Raw genomic sequence first — 17,019 nt, forward strand, 5'->3', positions numbered from 1 at the left:
GTTGTTCTACTAGAAGAGAAAACAGACATGAGATCAAAACTCAGTAAAGTCAAGCAAACAAACCTGAAGGAACTTAGTGTTTTTTGATGCAAAACCATTTCCAATTAATACTTTTGTTCCTACAGATGTAGAATATTTTGTTTCATTTACTTTCATTTATTTCCATATCTCATTTTATATTTGTATATATACAATTGTATATATAGATTATTTCATTTATATTTATTTGTCTTATCTGAAACAGTCACTGGTAAAATAATTTGTTTTGGGATTAATGCATTTCTAATTTATCTTATCTTATTTTACAGACTAGGAATATGGCCTGTGGGATTTATGAAAGCCCTAACTATCCAGGGAAAAATGCTCCTATAAACACCAAACAAGTAGGACAGTGTCATGTAGTCTCTTTTTTTTTTTTTGTCTTTCTTTGAAAATAGTGACCATATTTTCTTATCTTCTTCCTTTTTTAGCAGGAATTATCGAAGGTTTTTGACCTCCCTGGCAAAATACTCCTAACACATATCTTGGCACTTCTACTGGCACTGCAGTAGAACATAGCATTTCTGTGGTACTTTTCAATTCCTCTGATCAAATTTCTCTCTTTTTGCATTCAGTGCCACATAGCCCCGCCATAAACCGTGAAAATATTTTGTGAAACTGTGAAGCAACTTTTTTTTTAATAATAATAAATGCTCTACAGGCATCTGTAAGGCTAAAGTTTTATCAACATCCGGCAAATGGAGTGGCATTGCAACAACACAACAAACCTGATATTGATTTTAATAACTTTAACTGAATTTTTACAAAAGACGACCTTCATCGTGAAATATTCTCTCTCAAATCATCCACTTATGACAAAGAAAGTTTTGCTCTGTGTTTCTGAACTGTAAAAGGATTTTACCTGTACTGGTGTTATTTTGTGAAAAAGAGAAATAATATTTTTTAATTCAATTGGAATTATGGAATACATATATATGTATATATATATATATATATATATATATATGCAGTTATAGCAGTTAATTAAATGCTTCTATTTTTGCAGTAGTGATTGGCAATTGATTCGCAGGGCAAAACCCTAATATGTCTCAGAGGGAGGACAGTTTAATCTGGATGACTCGTTACATAATATAGTCTTTTATTAACAATAATCTGTTACTATATTAATATATTAATCTTTGTTGATAGAGTAAGTGTGAATTCCTGAACTACTTCACTCAAAATCTGATCAAGTTAACTCATGAGCTCTTTGCATAAAAGATGATGTTTATTGCTTGCTTCTTCACAGTCAGCTTGAATTCCTAAAACAGTTGCAACAGAGTGCAGAGTTTAACTGCAATCAATAAAAAGATCTCAAACGTCCATCAAGTATTCTCAAACTACTCCCTCAGCAACATCCACTTCTCCTCTGTCCATCTTTTTACTAAGTCATATTTTTGCCAAGACATTGCTCATTCTGACATAACCTCTGAAGCTTGTTTGTGAGATCAAGATGTCACTTTAGGTAAATTTATCAATCAATCATACTTTTAATTTCATGTGTTAATAAACATTTTTCTTAATCTGACATCCTCGATAAAAACACACCTCAATATACCTCTTGTTAGTGCCCACTTGGGTTTTGTTAATTTGCCTTGTAAAGTATTAAGCATGCAGCCATCCATCCATCCATCCATTTTCTATACCTGCTTATTCCTTAACCAGGGTCACAGGGATCTGCTGGAGTCTATCCCAGCTCTCTTTGAGTGGAAGGCAGGGGTACACCCTGGACAGGTCACCAGTCCATCACAGGGCCACATAGAGACAAACAACCTCACACACTCACACTCACTCCTATGGGCAATTTAGAGTCACCAATCAACCTGACATACATGTTTTTGGACTGTGGGAGGAAACCAGAGTACCTGGAGAAAACCCACACAAGCACAGGGAGAACATGCAAACTCCACACAGAAAGGCTGGGTTGTGAACCCAGGACCTTCTTGCTGTGTAGCAACAGTGCTAACCACTCAGCCATTTCCAGACATTCAGTCACAAATAAAAAGATATTTTTTGTCCAAAGGAAAAAAAAAAAAAAAAAAAGCTCACCAGAGTGTCTGTGAACCTCCACAGCCTTGAGGTTTACAGGCTATGCCAGATTGATGATGTTCAAACAGCAGCTGAAAGAGCTGTGGGGGACTTTATAAAGACTCCGGGGGTGACAGCTGAGTCTGGCTGACATGAACCTTGACCTTACACCTCTTTAGAATGTCAGCAAGCACACCCTAACAGACACAGGCATACTGGATCTAGTAACTCTTACATACACATAGATGTGTGGACAAACACAAGTCAGAGCCCTCTCACTTTGTCTATCTCTCTATCTGTCTCACACACACACAAACACACACAGAGACAGGCTTTGAAGGCCGTGGCAGTAGCCACTAATGTGTTGCAGGGTCCCAGTAAGTAGCTGCAAACTGTTTTCTTTCATCTTCAGGGGAATAAATGAGGAGATAAGAGTACGGGGATGGAAATCATCAGGCATCCAGACAGCCATCACATGAGCAACTCTTATCTCCAAAAAGCCAGGTTTTCAGGAAATCTCTTGTTTTCAAATGAACAGCAGAGGAATAAATGTTGTTTTACAGGCACAGATAGAGGATAACCCTGATATGGACAACATTTCTCTGTTTTAATATAAGGAAATTACCATGCAATGCCAAAGCATTGAAAGCAGGCTGCTAAATTATCCTGAAGAGACTTTATTGTTAATGCCACAGCAGGTAAACTAAAAAGACTTAATAACTAGCACCCACCAGCTCACCGAGTGCAAAGTGCTTTTCTTGCAGGCAAAAATCAAAAACACCTCAAACATAAATAACTAAATTAAACTAAGTGTGAAGTGCCATCTTCAGGTCTCTCCACAGATGTTCTAAGGAGATTACGCCTGGGTTTTGGCTGGGCCACTCAAGGACAGTTAGAGACTGGTCCCAGAGACACTTCAGGCTCTATACTTCAGGCCACTGTCATGATGAACCAACACCCTACACTCAGTTCTGCTCTCTGGAGCTGCGTCCCTCTTGTCCAATATAAACTAAAGGAGGCTGAAGTAAGATATCCCGACTGAGACTTTTATTTAACCAAATATTTCCACTGCATCCTCTTTCTTGATCCTGCCTCTTATCAGCTCAGTTTGATTGCTTTTTTCCCCATTTATATCATTAAAACATCATTTTCTCTCTGTCCCTTGCAGTCAAAAAGAGGATGTTGTAGCCGCTTGCTCTTAATTATTTAATTACATCAATATTGGTCACTGCTGGAATCACAGTTGTGATTAAGTGTGATTTGAGGTTCGGGGAATGTGCATGAATTAATAATGTGCTAATCAAAAAGCACTTGGGCTGATTGCCAGGACATTAACACCTAGGAAGAGGGAAGGAATTAACTGTTGTTTCTTTCTGGCTCATGTAGCACATCTGCATCTGTCAGGGCCTCCAGTGGTTTATCGTTTTTGGTTGAAATCCTACAATTAACAAATTTGGGAAAGTTAATGTGGTAAGGGTTTTATAGCCCTGTACATTTTTAAAAAAAATATGTTTAAGCTCAAGCAGGATTTGCTGAAGCTTTTAGTTAGACACACACACACACACACACAAATTGAAATGTCATTTGTGAAGGTACAACGGTATTTCTCTGGGGAGAGCTCGCAGAAGAGAGAGCTAACGAAAGTGATAGTGTGACATCTTTCTTAAAAAGCCATCTTGTGTTCACAAGCAATCTACTGAAGCACGAAAAACATGCTTGGAGTATGTCCCATTACAGGTAATGATGAGAATACATCAACTCGTTCCTAACAGACTAAGATTAATTTGGAATCAGTGTGCAGCAGTAGCATAGTAGGAAAGGCGTTTTCTGAGTAATGTTGCTTCGTCAGTGTTGTTTTGGTTGTTCCTTAGGCACAGTCATTTTGATTATTTGTTTCCTTGAATGTATGCATTGTACCATCAAATCATTTAAGTTGTGTACACGAGACATAGAGACAGACACATGTAAAGGAGCCCTCCAGTCTGGCTTTGGATTGACTGTTTGGAGAAATGTTCTGTACTTTCATTCAAGCCAGCTCTATTGCTGATCTGTGTGGATTTTGTGTAACACAACGTTGTTTTGCTCTTATTTATTAGTCCAAATACAACAATGACTTTCTTTCAAATGCTGACATTTCTATAGAAGCACTGCTTTTCTAAACTTGCACATTTTTAATAACAGTGCATATATCTGAGCATCATAAACAGGTTTTTATTTGAGCTCTATAACTGACTTTGTCTGAGCTTTGTGGTTTAGTAATAAAAAAAATCTTTGTAGTGTTGATGCTGCAGTGAAGCAGGACCACCCACTGACCCATGGTGCAGCAGCATATTCTGGTAGGCAGTAGAAGCAGATGGTGGGAGGCTAGTGTCATCTTGCATGACAGAGCTGATCTGTCAAATGACAGTGGTGTAACAGTGAATTTTGTTTGGCCATCACTATGTTTATGAGGTTTCACTGTCTTACAGAGCAGGATCCTTTGTGGAATTAAATTTATACATTTAAATTTAGTAAGATTGACAAATTGGTGTTACTGGTCCATGAACTGTTAAAATAAAACCATTGTCGGGCATTCTGCTTCAGTTATATATGGGATGCCCTAAATCCTCGTGTGTCTGTGCCTCTAAAATTGGTCCACCCCTCCAAAGTGGTAAATGTGCTAGAAAATCTATTTAAACTGTAAAACATTTTTCTTAGGATTTTTGGAACTTGTATTGATGATAACAAAATACAGGCTGTAAATAATAACTTTCAGAAGGACCAACCTTCTGTTCAGCATGTGTGGCAACAACCATGACAAGAGGGAAGCATATTCACAGACATGCCAGCTTGTAGCCCCAGACCCGCTGGGAAATTGTTGCTTTCTGCACCACTTCTCTTGTGAATCTCTCAGTGACTTTGTTCTTGACTTCTAATCTGCCACTGTTAATGGGTCAATTATTAAAAAACAAATCTCCATATATTTATACACGCCTCATTTTAAACCTAATACAACCTAGAAAAATCAGCCCAAACCGTGCACCGGCAGTGTGTCAGGTGCCGTTTAGAAATCCTGTGGCACAATCTGAAAGAGAATGGTTGAGATGTGAAGTGCATTCACAAAACGTCACGTCTCCTCACAAAGATTTGCAAAGAGCAAAAAGCACGACTTCGTTGCGCTGGTGGTAATTGTGGACACCTTAAATTCTGTAAATGTCCATATTTGAGAATACAAGTAATGTGGAGTGTTTCTCAGGGTGGTCTAAAGATTCCCTTGAAGATGGCAGACTAAATTTACCATCACCACTGCCAGAAATGGCGTGTTAGACATCATACAATATTTGATAAAGCATATCCTGGACCCAACATATTCTGGCAGAGGCACATGTTTACCAAAATGTGATGAAAAAGAAAACATCTTTTTATTTAGTAGCTGGCAAGTCATCCTCAGAAGAAACCTGCTATGGTTTTGTCCCCGATTGCTTCCCCTCCCTACTGAGTTGGGAATAAGGAAAGGTTGTTATTGCTTTGTTTATCTGTTTTTTTAAAATAAAAGATGTTAATTGTCAACTATGTGGTCCTGCACCACTTCCTGGAATTTTCTTGTAAACTAAATTGGTTTTAGTTTCCATTCTTAGTCTTCCCAGACTTACTTGTGTAATATTGCCTTTCTCTGCATGTTAGTCTGTGGCAGGAGTGTGTATTGCCTTCTCAGCATGTGCATCACTCCCAGGTACTGCAGGGATAAGGTAGCTGGAAACCAAGAGGGACAGTCGCTCTCGAGGACCAGGGGCCCCTGCTCTAGATTAACAACACTTAGGTTTCTTCTTTCTTTCTCTGTTATAGGTGGCTCTGTAGCTTGCCTGCCACCTTCTTCCCTTCTAGTGTCTGTCTCTTTCTTCATCACAATATGTTTTGTCCACTTTGTTCCTCATTTTGTTAGCTTTTCAGAGGCCTGTCCATATGTCCTTGCTTTTTTATGTTGTAGCCTCCTTGTTTTATTGTTAACATAAAGTCTGTCTTACTGGTCTCTTGAGTAAAATCTATGGCACTGTGTCACGGCATGATGAAGGTGAAAAAAGTCTGACTTTCAATTAAGAAATGAACATTGCATTGATTTTCCCTATGCCTTTTTCTCATTGTATCTTTAGACCATTACACAGATTGTAGTTATGTAAACAAATAAAACAACAAACAACATTATTTTCATGATAAATGTATAATACACTCTTTACTGACTATGAGATCACATTCTTACCGGGATTTTCAATTTAATTTATTGTAGCCACAGCATTTTGTTTTTCCTGCTAAATCCTCTGATGTGAGTCAGCCCTTTTATCTGTGTGTGTGTGTGTGTGGGGAAGCAATTCAATTTGATGACTGATATATTCTCTCCTTGGATTTCTGGCTATCTGTCCATCTGTCTGTCTGGATAAATTTCTTGATTCACTTTTGTTTCCACAGTGATCTTCCACCCTGTGTACGGCACACAGCGAGGGTCACACAGAGCCATCTAGGGAATGAGATTGTCAGTAGTCATCACCAAACATCCTGTTGAACGACTAAAATCAAAAGTGATCTGAAAGTATTGATGTTGTGGACAGTGTCTCTTGAAATAGATGGTTGGGGATACACACATGGATGTATGTGCGAACGCGTGCAAAATCGGTAGGCTAACAGAAACGCAATAATTCTCTGTCTAATTTTCTCTATCTCAAAATAACGCACAGATAAATCCTTCGACAAACACTGGCTCGCGTGGAGGTGTACCACCTATGCCCCTCCTTCCTCTTGCTGCTCCGCTCTAATCCACTTGAATGTAGCTGGATATTAGATTAGAAAGTTATAGATGTGATTATTCGTCCCTGGGCACAGCCATCTATTCGCTGATTAAAACGTGAACTGGGGGCCATTATGTAACTGTTTAAAGAGATTAAACCTAGTCACCCCCGTGAGGGGCCCACTCTCTGTTGTATCTTACATTACAGATAGCATAGGCGATGGTACACTTGACAGCATGTTAGTTATTCCTATAGGCAGCAAGAAGAATGACAAAAGACTAATGCTAAGAGAAGTGAACCTGGTAATTTGAAACTGTCAGAAGTTTAACTTTCCAAGGAATTGGATGCTCTTTAACTATATTCAATTAGTGAGCCAGAAGCCAGAAAGCTCCTGTTTTATAAAACGGCTCTCACAAAAACACCACCCCCTCCTCCACATACAAACATGTGACTTAAGGTTTGTTTTTCTGGTTATGTAGAACAGTTTCCCTTATAATTATAACCCCAGAACCTTAGGCAAACTGGATTAGTAATATGAAGCACAATATCATTGTATTTAGGAGCCAAAAAGCATAATGATGGTAGTTTTGTTTTTAGTAGTGAGTCCTTCCTGTTGGTTGTGTGACAGAAAAGAAGTGAAAGTTGTGCTTCACCCAAGCAACAGTGGACTGGTTGAATGATGAAAGTTTACAGTCAGTGTTATCTCTCATTCTGAAACATTCATAAGCAACATGCTGGTTGCTCACTGCTCATTGTGAACCATCTGCAGCTGCTGCTTGGAGCAGAGCATTGGATTGGATTTTTTTTCAAAAAGCATAATGTGATGAGCAGTCCCCCACCCCTGTAGTAAATTATTTATATTCACATCTATCACGTTTTTTTTTTTTTTTTTTACTCTTTACTAGAAGCTGTCAAGAACAATCACCTGACCATAGGGTGAAGCCACAGCAAAGATCAGACATTAATTTCTCCTTCACTGTCAAAACAGAGTAAAAATCTTTGCTAAGTATGTTAACATCAAATGATGCTGGTTACTGCTTCAACATATGTTCAAAATCCCTCCAGATTAGCCTCACACCTCAGTGCACAGATGTGTGCACCACACAGTGACAGTAAGACTCTAGGGAGTCACTGCACCCAGCCAGAAATCTGATATGAGATATTGATCTTCTCAAAAAGAAAGCAATTAAGAATAGTCTCTAAAACTTGGAACTGTTCTCTTTAAACCAAATAAAACCAATTTCTGTACTGAAAATAACTGCACTGCATCAATAATAAGGTTGACACCGACACTGGATGTTTAAAATTAGGGCTGTGGATGATAATATACTTTTCTTTTACCCTCTTCTCTGCATCATCAAGGTGGTGAAATCCTCTTATGCCTTCTTCTCTGCCGTCTTCTCTCTCCCCTTCTCATTACTGCTGTGTCTTTGTAGCTATGGATAACAGGCGCAGGCAATCAATGAGAAAATATGTTCAACTTTCCAGATACTGTATATCTGCTTCTGTAATAATGATAATCGTGAATAACATGATGTTGGGTTGCCTTTGATGATGCTCACATTCAAAGAAAAGAGGAGATTGTGACAAACTCTGGGGGGTTTAGTTAAGAGTAGAGCTTGTGGGCTCTGGGGCAGAAAGGGTAACACACACACACACACACACATACATCGCAGTCTTTATTCTTTGTGTTCAAGTGGAGGAGTTATTCAGTATGCACTTCTCCAATTCACAGTAGTGGAAATAACTATCTGACGTGTGAAAAGTGAGGAGGAGGAACCAGGTTCACGTTCAAAGTTTAAAACAATATTGTGGTCTGTCTGCTTTCCCAGGAATGTGCATGTAGAATGTGAACTGGGCCAGACCATCAAAAGTGTTAGAAACCTATTAAAATCCCATTTCAACTCTGTGACAGTGTAAACAATGTGCCTTGGACTGATGGACACGTGCTACAAAACGTTTCGAAGCTTTGGCCCAAAATATGGCTTCTTCTCACTTGAGCTCATCAAAAGCAGGAAACATCTTAACAGTGTTGTGATGGAGGAACCAAAGAACCCACCTTAGACAATGTACCTTTTAACTGGTCTCATTTCTCAACTGCACCAAACTAATCAACAGCTGATACCCACAAATCAGCTTCCATGTTTAGACCTGTGCTTCCCTGAGAAATGCATAAGTACAGTTTTAAATTGGAATTGGTACATGAAAGGCTCTTTATGTTTATTTCTCCATTATTGATTATTAAGTCTTTTAAAGTAATGACTTGTCAACTTGTCTGGATTAACAGTGTTGACGCCACTGTGCTCCTGGCACTCTAGCAGCTTTATAAATGGTTTTACACTGTCGCCCTGATCTATGTCTCGCCCCCCAAATTTTATCCACAGGGAGTTCCTTGAACTTCATTGCTTGGTTTCTATTCTGACATGCAGTGTGAGTTGTGGGACATTTTATGCCCTTCACTCTAAACTACTCTGTGTCCAATCAATAGGATTTATAAATGAGAGATGTTAGGTTTTAATTTTTAATAAATACATTTTCACTCTGTTTATATGCCGTGTGTGGGCAAAATGGCAATTTTAACCATTTAAAGTCAAACTTGCAACACATTAAAATGTGCAAAAAGTGAAGGGGTCTGAATGCACTGTATATGTGTTGTACCACCACATGGAACTGTGAAAATCTCATTGCCATTAACTGTTGCTAGTATAAGTGTTGATCCATATCCAAGTGTGCCATATGTTTCTTGTGTAACTTATTGCTTTCCCATTCCCAATAAAGTGGCAGAATAAAAAGGCTTTTACAGGTCCCTGCGGGTAGCTGCTACTTCCAGTGGTAGTCACTGAGCTGTGGGGCTGCTGTAGTGACAAATGGCACCAAACACATATTTTACTATTGCCATTTACAATGCATGATCCAGGCTGTGCTGCTCAAATGACTGTGCAGCAACACTGTTGAGTTATGTTAGCTGAAAGCATGAGTGTGTGGGTGGGTCGGTGTGTGTGTGTGTGTGTGTGTGTGAGAGTGAGTGAGTGAGTGAGTGAGTGAGTGAGTGAGTGAGTGAGTGAGTGAGTGAGTGAGTGAGTGAGTGAGTGCTGCAAACACACAAATATGCATTGACCTTGTTTTGAGTTTATTTATCAGTCAACTCAAATGGGATCTTTTTCTGGAGTAGCCAGAGAAGGTGACACTGCAGTGTTGGAAGTTCACTAAAAAATGTACTATATGTTATACTGAATTATACTTTTGCAGCAGAGAAGTGTACACAGGTATTTTGTCCTATTGCCACATTGACAGAAGTGTGACATCATCACAGTAAAACCAACATGTCATCATGTTTCAAGATGTTCTGGCTGCTAATAATTATTTTTTTATTCTATCAGAAACAGGTTTTGAAGTCACATTTATTAAAAAGAAAAAAAAACTTTTGTCAGCCATTAACTCTTGATGAGTTTTGAGGTTAATTTCCATCATTTCTTACCTTTTCACATTTTAGAATAATTCACACTGATGAAGTGGATAATATCCAGTATGTGAGTGGCCTTAACTTAGTTTTAATATGTCTCCTGTACACAATCACCAAGCAAAATAAAATCAATTCTGATTTTCTTACATTATATTAATGAATGTTCTTCATGCCTACAAACTCTTACTTCAGTGTACCTTACCTGCAGCGAAGGGCTTCATGTCTACTGAAATACACCTTTCCAACACGCATCCCTCAGCAGGTCCATCGGCCGTGGCCGTCAGGGGGCAGACATCAATCGGTGAGCAAACGTGGCTCCCTGGACCGGACAAGGGCAGCGCTTTGGAGCGCGTGCGCTCGTACACGCGGAAACAATAGACGAATACAGTGAATTAGAAAAGATACAAGAGAGTAGGTGTATGACGGCTCACTGAAATGCGCCAAGAAATATAATAATCAAGGGAAAGTAAAACAGTTTGTGTCTCCAAGTCTGTACAGGGAAACATGAGTTTTGAATGTGGTGTAAGGTTCGGAAGAAAAGACGCTTTGTCATAAAACAGGCGACAATGTCAGTGCAAATCGGAAGTTTTAATTTTTCATGTGGTTTTTAAAGTGTTGTTAAAGAGAAGGAAGAAGGAGGCAGAAGACGGCACAGATGGAGGGAGAGAGTCTAGTGTGGTAGCCAGAGGGCGGTGGCATTTCTCTCTCTCTGCGTAAACGGGGAGAGTGGAGAAGGAGAGAGCGCACGGAGAGAAAGCAGAGCTTAGTGGCAAGGCAGCAGTACCGCTGACACGAGTGAAGAGACCCCGTGGTTGTTTACGCCAGTCTCTCTTCTCACAGCTTAACCTGCGCCGTTTGACTCGGACTTCGGCGCTAGAGGCTGTACACCTATAAACCTTTGGTTTTTGGACTCGTTTGATTAATCAGCAGATCCTGTGGTGGAGGGAAGGGGAGTGTTCTCATTTCCCTCACCGTGGAGTTTTGTGCGTTTATGTGTTTTACGCGTTGCCTGTAATGGGGAAAAGTGGACAGAGAAGTGGAATAGGACACGGGGGTTGCAGTTTGGTGAGGATGTGCGCCACACCGGGGATCCTGGTCCTCCTGCTGCTCGTGCAACCAGCAGCCGGCCAAGGTAAGGCGGGAGACCGCTTCTTCTGTCAGACCTTTGAAATTTACCTTGATTGCTGCCGATGGATCGTCTCCCTCTGTGTCCGAGATGCAGCTGTGCGTTAGTGGCGCCGCGCCAATTAACAGGAGTACCGCTGTCATGGAAGTATTTTAAATTGATTTAAAATGAGCTGCTGCTGATGAGCGGATGATTTATGGTCGGACTCTTGAGGTGTAGACCAAGTAGGCGCATTTCCTTGCCTTCTTCAGGTGTGCTGTACAAACTGAAAGGCACAACTCGCAGCCCACGTTTCTCTGCGAGAAACCACTAACAGGCTAAATAACTGAACCAATTATGCGGTTCATTCAGAAAGGCTGGGGACATAAAACTACCGAGACACAAACGGAGACTTTTGGTCTCATATTGAAGTGTTTTTTTTTTCTCAGGATTGTTTCTCATACAAATGTATAAATCAGCTCTGAGGTCGCAGTTAAATTGAGGTAAAACTGTGAAGGGCTGGACACGGAGTCCACGATTACGCGTCTAATGTCTCATTGCAGAGTACTTGGCAAAATAGAGCCGACGCTTCCCTGCTCTCATTGGGAAATTGATCAGAAGTCACAAACACTCACATCCGCCAGGGGCGAATAGGAAACTACACAGATTTCACATCTGAAGCGTCCAGAAAAAAACCCCCCCAAAAAACAGGCTGCAAACATTATGGGTGAGGTGAATGACTAGATTCTAAACACACCATCATTAGCTCCATGATAATATCCAAAGGGAGCTCACCAAATAGGAGAGCACGACTATATAGAAAACCAGGCTGTCGTAATAACGAGGTGTTGTGTACTAATACCGTGTGTGCGTTACACGCCCCATGTGAAGCGTAATGGGAATATTAAAGTGATATTTCTGAGAAGTGGCGCGCGGTCGCGCAGCCGCTGGTGTTTGCTGTGGATGTTGCAGGTCACAGACTCGACCTGAATGCGCAGCCTGACATCTTACTATTAACACAAAGGCTTTTTATTTGTTTCTCCAGCTCTGTGAAGTTCTCAAGAGGGTGATGTGTTGCTCAACAACAATCTTCCATCCAGCTCTGACCTCTCAGGGACAACTTGTGCCTTTTTAATGATCGTCCAAAAACACCAATGACCAGCAGTTATGTTGTTTTACCAAACTGATTAATTCATCACATTTTCCTGTATGATGTCAGGAGCCTAAGTTTGCCCCTATCACAGCCACTTACTGTCCATTTCATCCCCTTTTCAACTATAATATACTGTCCTTTTAGGATTCAGTCTTACTCCAATCTTTGCCCTCCATTACGCAGCTACTATGCTACTTGAAAGCCTCTGAGAGGATACAGTAAGTTGCCTGGCGCACAACAGAATGGAGTCAGTGAATTAGTATCATCATTACTGATTGGCCTTGGGTTTTTATGCTGAATTTGGTCAGTAATTGGACATGATGTTGCTGCCACCTTTCTCTCATTGCCTGGGGGAGCAGCATTTCAGCAACACCCACTGATATTCATTATGACCGTTCTATTGGTTTATTGTTAAATCGATGCTTCGCAATTTAGGGACACAATTTGAACAGGCTTTCACCCAACTCTGTTAAATTGCCCCTTGCTACCAACATGCGACTCAGTTTGACTTTGGAAAAGAAATCTGATCCTTGGGAAGTAAAGCAATTAGTGTTTTGCTGGACAATGAAATACTTCAGTCTCCTGAAAAGTGCAGATTTCCACTTATTCTGCTCCCTCTTTTTGAAAGAGGTTTTTTTTTTTTTTTTTTTAACTCTCCCTCCTGGTTTTATTCCTCTGTTAATGTTTGCGCTTGTTATTTCTTTGTTCTGAACAACTTGACTCGTGCCCCTGAAGTTCTTTGTGTTTGAGGAGTCGCTCCATTACTTGTTCTATTGAATGGGACAAACGCACAAACACATTGACCTAACTGTGTGGAAGTTGTTTTGTGTACATAGCGGATCCTTTCTGTACATCAGCACTGGATTCAGTTCCCAATGCATTCAGGTAGAGGACTTTATTTGAATGAAAAACTTTGTGATTGCATGTCACTTTTTCTGTGTGTATTTTGTCTTTGAATGGGAAACACAAATTATACTGCTCAGTGTCAGATGTTGCCTTCACTTGAACTACACTGTGGATGATGCGGTTTGATAAGTTCAGTAACTAGTTTGTTTTTGACATCATCACTAATGGTTCTCATGATGATGGTGTTTGTGAAAATTATCCTGCAACTGCTGAGAGATCAAACTAATGTGCAGAATTCTTCCAGTGATTTTTATTTTTTATTTTTCAAAGACTCCATTTTAGTCAGCTCTCACAAAATGGATTAAATCCAAGTTTTTCTAGATGAAGTTCAGGTCTATTCAAAGCCTCTAATTGTGAACTTTTTCGAAGCTCTTAAGTCATTTAATCAGTTTTGTTGTCCTCTTTCTTCAAGCTTTGCATAGCTATAGAATTTGAAGAGTCTCTAGCACACAGACATGTATGTATAGTGGGAGTTGAGCGTTAAGATCCTCTGTAGCCAGCTTAGTGCAAGTGTCAGCCTTCAAAATAAACCCCACCCTCAAGCCTTTGGGCCTATTAAAAAGCCATTAGCTAAGCTCCCTTACATTTGATCCGGAATGAATGAGTGTCAGGATCACTCTACGAAGTCTGAAAAGTCCCCTTGTTTATTATGATGACTGAGCTGCTGCGTAGCCCAGTTCTACAGTCCAGCTGCTACATGGTGTTAGTGTAAAACATTTGGTGTGTTTCAGCTTTATACGGGCCTGCAGCCTCCGTCATTTCAGATTCCACTGTTTGCCTGTTCTGGTTACATGTTGTCTTTCAGCTCTGACGCACACTTTCTTGTAAATCTGATACTTCTAGGTACAACTTCTACTTTAATATTCTTGAACAACAAAATTGATTTAAAAGCAACACAGTTTGTGTGTGTGCATGCGTGTGTGCGTATGTACAGGTGGATGTTGGTGTGTAGGTGTGTATGTGTGAACCTGGTGGTGCAGAGGTGTAAATATGTACTAAGAGTGCTACTGTGAGGTGTGTGTGTGTGTTTGTGTTCATGAACTTGGCAGCTTGGGGATGTTCTCGGAGAACGCCTATGGAGCGTGTGTGCTTCTGTGCACGTGTGTATGCCAGCATGTCTATATGTGGGAGATAGTGTGATTTTGTGCATGTGTGTGTGAACTTGGCATTATAACAGTGTTCCAGCAGAGCTCACATGGTATTTAGTTGCATGTGTGTGTATGTATGTGTACACACTTGGCATTATGATATTGCCAGAGCTCCCATGCTGTCTCCCATTATGCTCTGATCCTGTCCCATGGTGCACTGTAGCCATCCAGGGTTCAGTGCTTGTAGGGGGACAGCTGGGAATTATTGGAACTAAACAGGCCAATGTGATTGGCTGTGCTACTCCAGCCAGCACAATCCGATTGGCCAAGCAGGTTTTATGTATAAATTTGATGCTGTTTCTGTATCAGAGGGAGAGAGGGAGACAGAAGTGAGGCAGGGAAAGGATGAATGGATGAGGAAGGGAGAGATCTCTCTGGGTGGTTTGTACCAGCTTTGATCACTCCACTAGGAGTTGACAAGCTGACTGGCTGCCACACACACATCCACTCACGCACAGCAAGCTATTTCTGCGGTCAAACAATGCTGCATTCTTTGCTGTGTGTGTGTGTGTGTGTGTGTGTGTGTGTGTGTGTGTTTGTGTGCGTGTGTGCGTGAGCGTGCAAATGTGCGCATGTGTGTGAGCTCGGACAGGCGTTCACAGGAGTATGTGAAAGGAAGCCTTTGACGGTGTCTGGGGTTGTTTTGTATCGAAGACCCTCCTGCTGCTAGCAGCAGCCTAGTGACGGAAGATTTGTCTCACCCTCTGCCTTTTTTTTTTTTTTTTTTATTCTTTTTAATTCTTTTTTATCATTGCTTACTCATCCGTACATTTCATAGACTCTTCACCCATCTTTTCTGCCATATTTATCTCTGTCCTATGTCGCTGCTGAATGGTTTTTGACCTTTTTTTTTTTTTTTTTTCTCCTTTTTGCCTACGTGGCCTTGCATGTTCATCCATTCACTCAGTAGATATTATGTTGGACTGTGAAAACGCTGAACCTTGTCAGTCCACCTATATAGTTCTATGAATTTTATATATGGTTTACTTAGAAACAGCACAGCAATTGCAGCTCTGCCTTTTTTGAAAACTGAAGCGGCTGAACATGAGTTGTTTGTGTAGTGGCAGGGAACTTTAAAGGCATGTTTTTCTTTGAGGAAAGCAGAGATAAAATCCGGTTTTTGAAGAAGCCTGGTTTTCAAAAGTCTGTGTCGACAGGCTGCGTCACACTACTATCACTTACCCTCAACAGGGGAAAACCCAAGATAGAACATGAGAGTTCGCGCCTGCGTGTGTCCGGTGTGTGTTTGCATGCATGTTTACTGGAGAGACGAGCTGAGCTAAAGAAAAGAAGGGAAAAAAACCTAGGAGAAGCTAAATGTTCTGAAACGGATTCCCAGTGTCTCCTGCTGTTAGGCCCAATTCCTTCTAGAGTTTCATGTAAAGATCTGGAATTATGAATTTTTCATGGCCTCTGAAACCTAAGGCCTCATTTGGGGCTCTCATTTCCAGGCTTTTTGTTTTACTTAGATGTGTGTGTCTGTGTGTGTGTGTGTGTGTTTGGGGGGGAGGTTCTGAGAGAACACTGTTTGTTCCCAATCAATGGCCTACTATATAGTTCCCACTGGTCCCATGTTGTCCTGTTACAAAAACTATAAGCCTATTTTACTGTTTTTAATCACCAAATTAAATATATACAATTAACTCACTGTCTGTAAAGACATAGAGTATTATGCACACTCTAGGATTAAACACACATAGGAAGACTATGGAATATTAGAGTAAATAAGCTTACCAGAACATTAGTTTTAAAAAGTCACATGTTCATGTAAGTTCCTAAAAGTAATCATTCAAGCTAGATATTGTGCCTATTCTTCTCATCTATCTTGTCATTTTTTTCAATGACCTGCCAGGAATAACTGGGCATCTTTGATTCCCATAACAAACAGTGGGTCTCAGTGAGTTGCTGCCACTAAGTGCCAGGGTGCAGATTTTTGTTCTGTTGTCCATCATCTCAATTCCCCTCTTGTGTCATTTGTCCCTTTTTCTCTCTCTTAAACTATCTCTTATTTTGTCTGTCCTGCTTTTGTTTTTCGCTCCTTTCCCTCTGTTACCTACTGTGTTCGCCTCTCTGACTTTTAGCTTTCTCTTATTATTCTATTACTCTGTGGCTGTCTCTCACCACTCTGTCCCTTTCTCTAGTTAGATTTATGCTGTTTAATTAGAATGTGGTCCAAACAGTGGACATATTGTTGTGCTTCTGAGCAGGGGCCACAAGCAGCAGGACATTGTGTTTTTGTGTGTATGTGTGTGTGTGTGTGTGTCACTGAAACTCATCAGTCAGCTAGAGAGGGGGCGAGAGTTTGCCTAGACACACACACACACACACACACACATATATACATACATACATGTGTGGGTTTAAGATAGATGAAACTGAACAAGAAGCAAGAGACAGGTAGAGAAATGGAGCACCAC

The 17,019-nt window shown here is 40.5% G+C and overlaps 1 protein-coding gene across 2 annotated transcripts in view; it reads left to right on the plus strand.

The window, feature by feature from the left end:
• Positions 1–10,876: 10,876 nt before the first annotated feature.
• LOC113138657 (netrin receptor UNC5C) overlaps positions 10,877–17,019 on the plus strand; it is a 169,721-nt gene continuing 163,578 nt past the window's right edge. For both annotated transcript variants that reach the window (XM_026321261.1, XM_026321262.1), the window contains exon 1: positions 10,877–11,422. In XM_026321261.1, the coding sequence (XP_026177046.1) occupies positions 11,305–11,422 (118 nt within the window). In that variant the 5' untranslated portion in view covers positions 10,877–11,304. The remainder of the gene's footprint in view (positions 11,423–17,019) is intronic.

Source organism: Mastacembelus armatus, chromosome 9 (assembly GCF_900324485.2).
Source record: "Mastacembelus armatus chromosome 9, fMasArm1.2, whole genome shotgun sequence".
Lineage (NCBI taxonomy): Eukaryota > Metazoa > Chordata > Actinopteri > Synbranchiformes > Mastacembelidae > Mastacembelus > Mastacembelus armatus.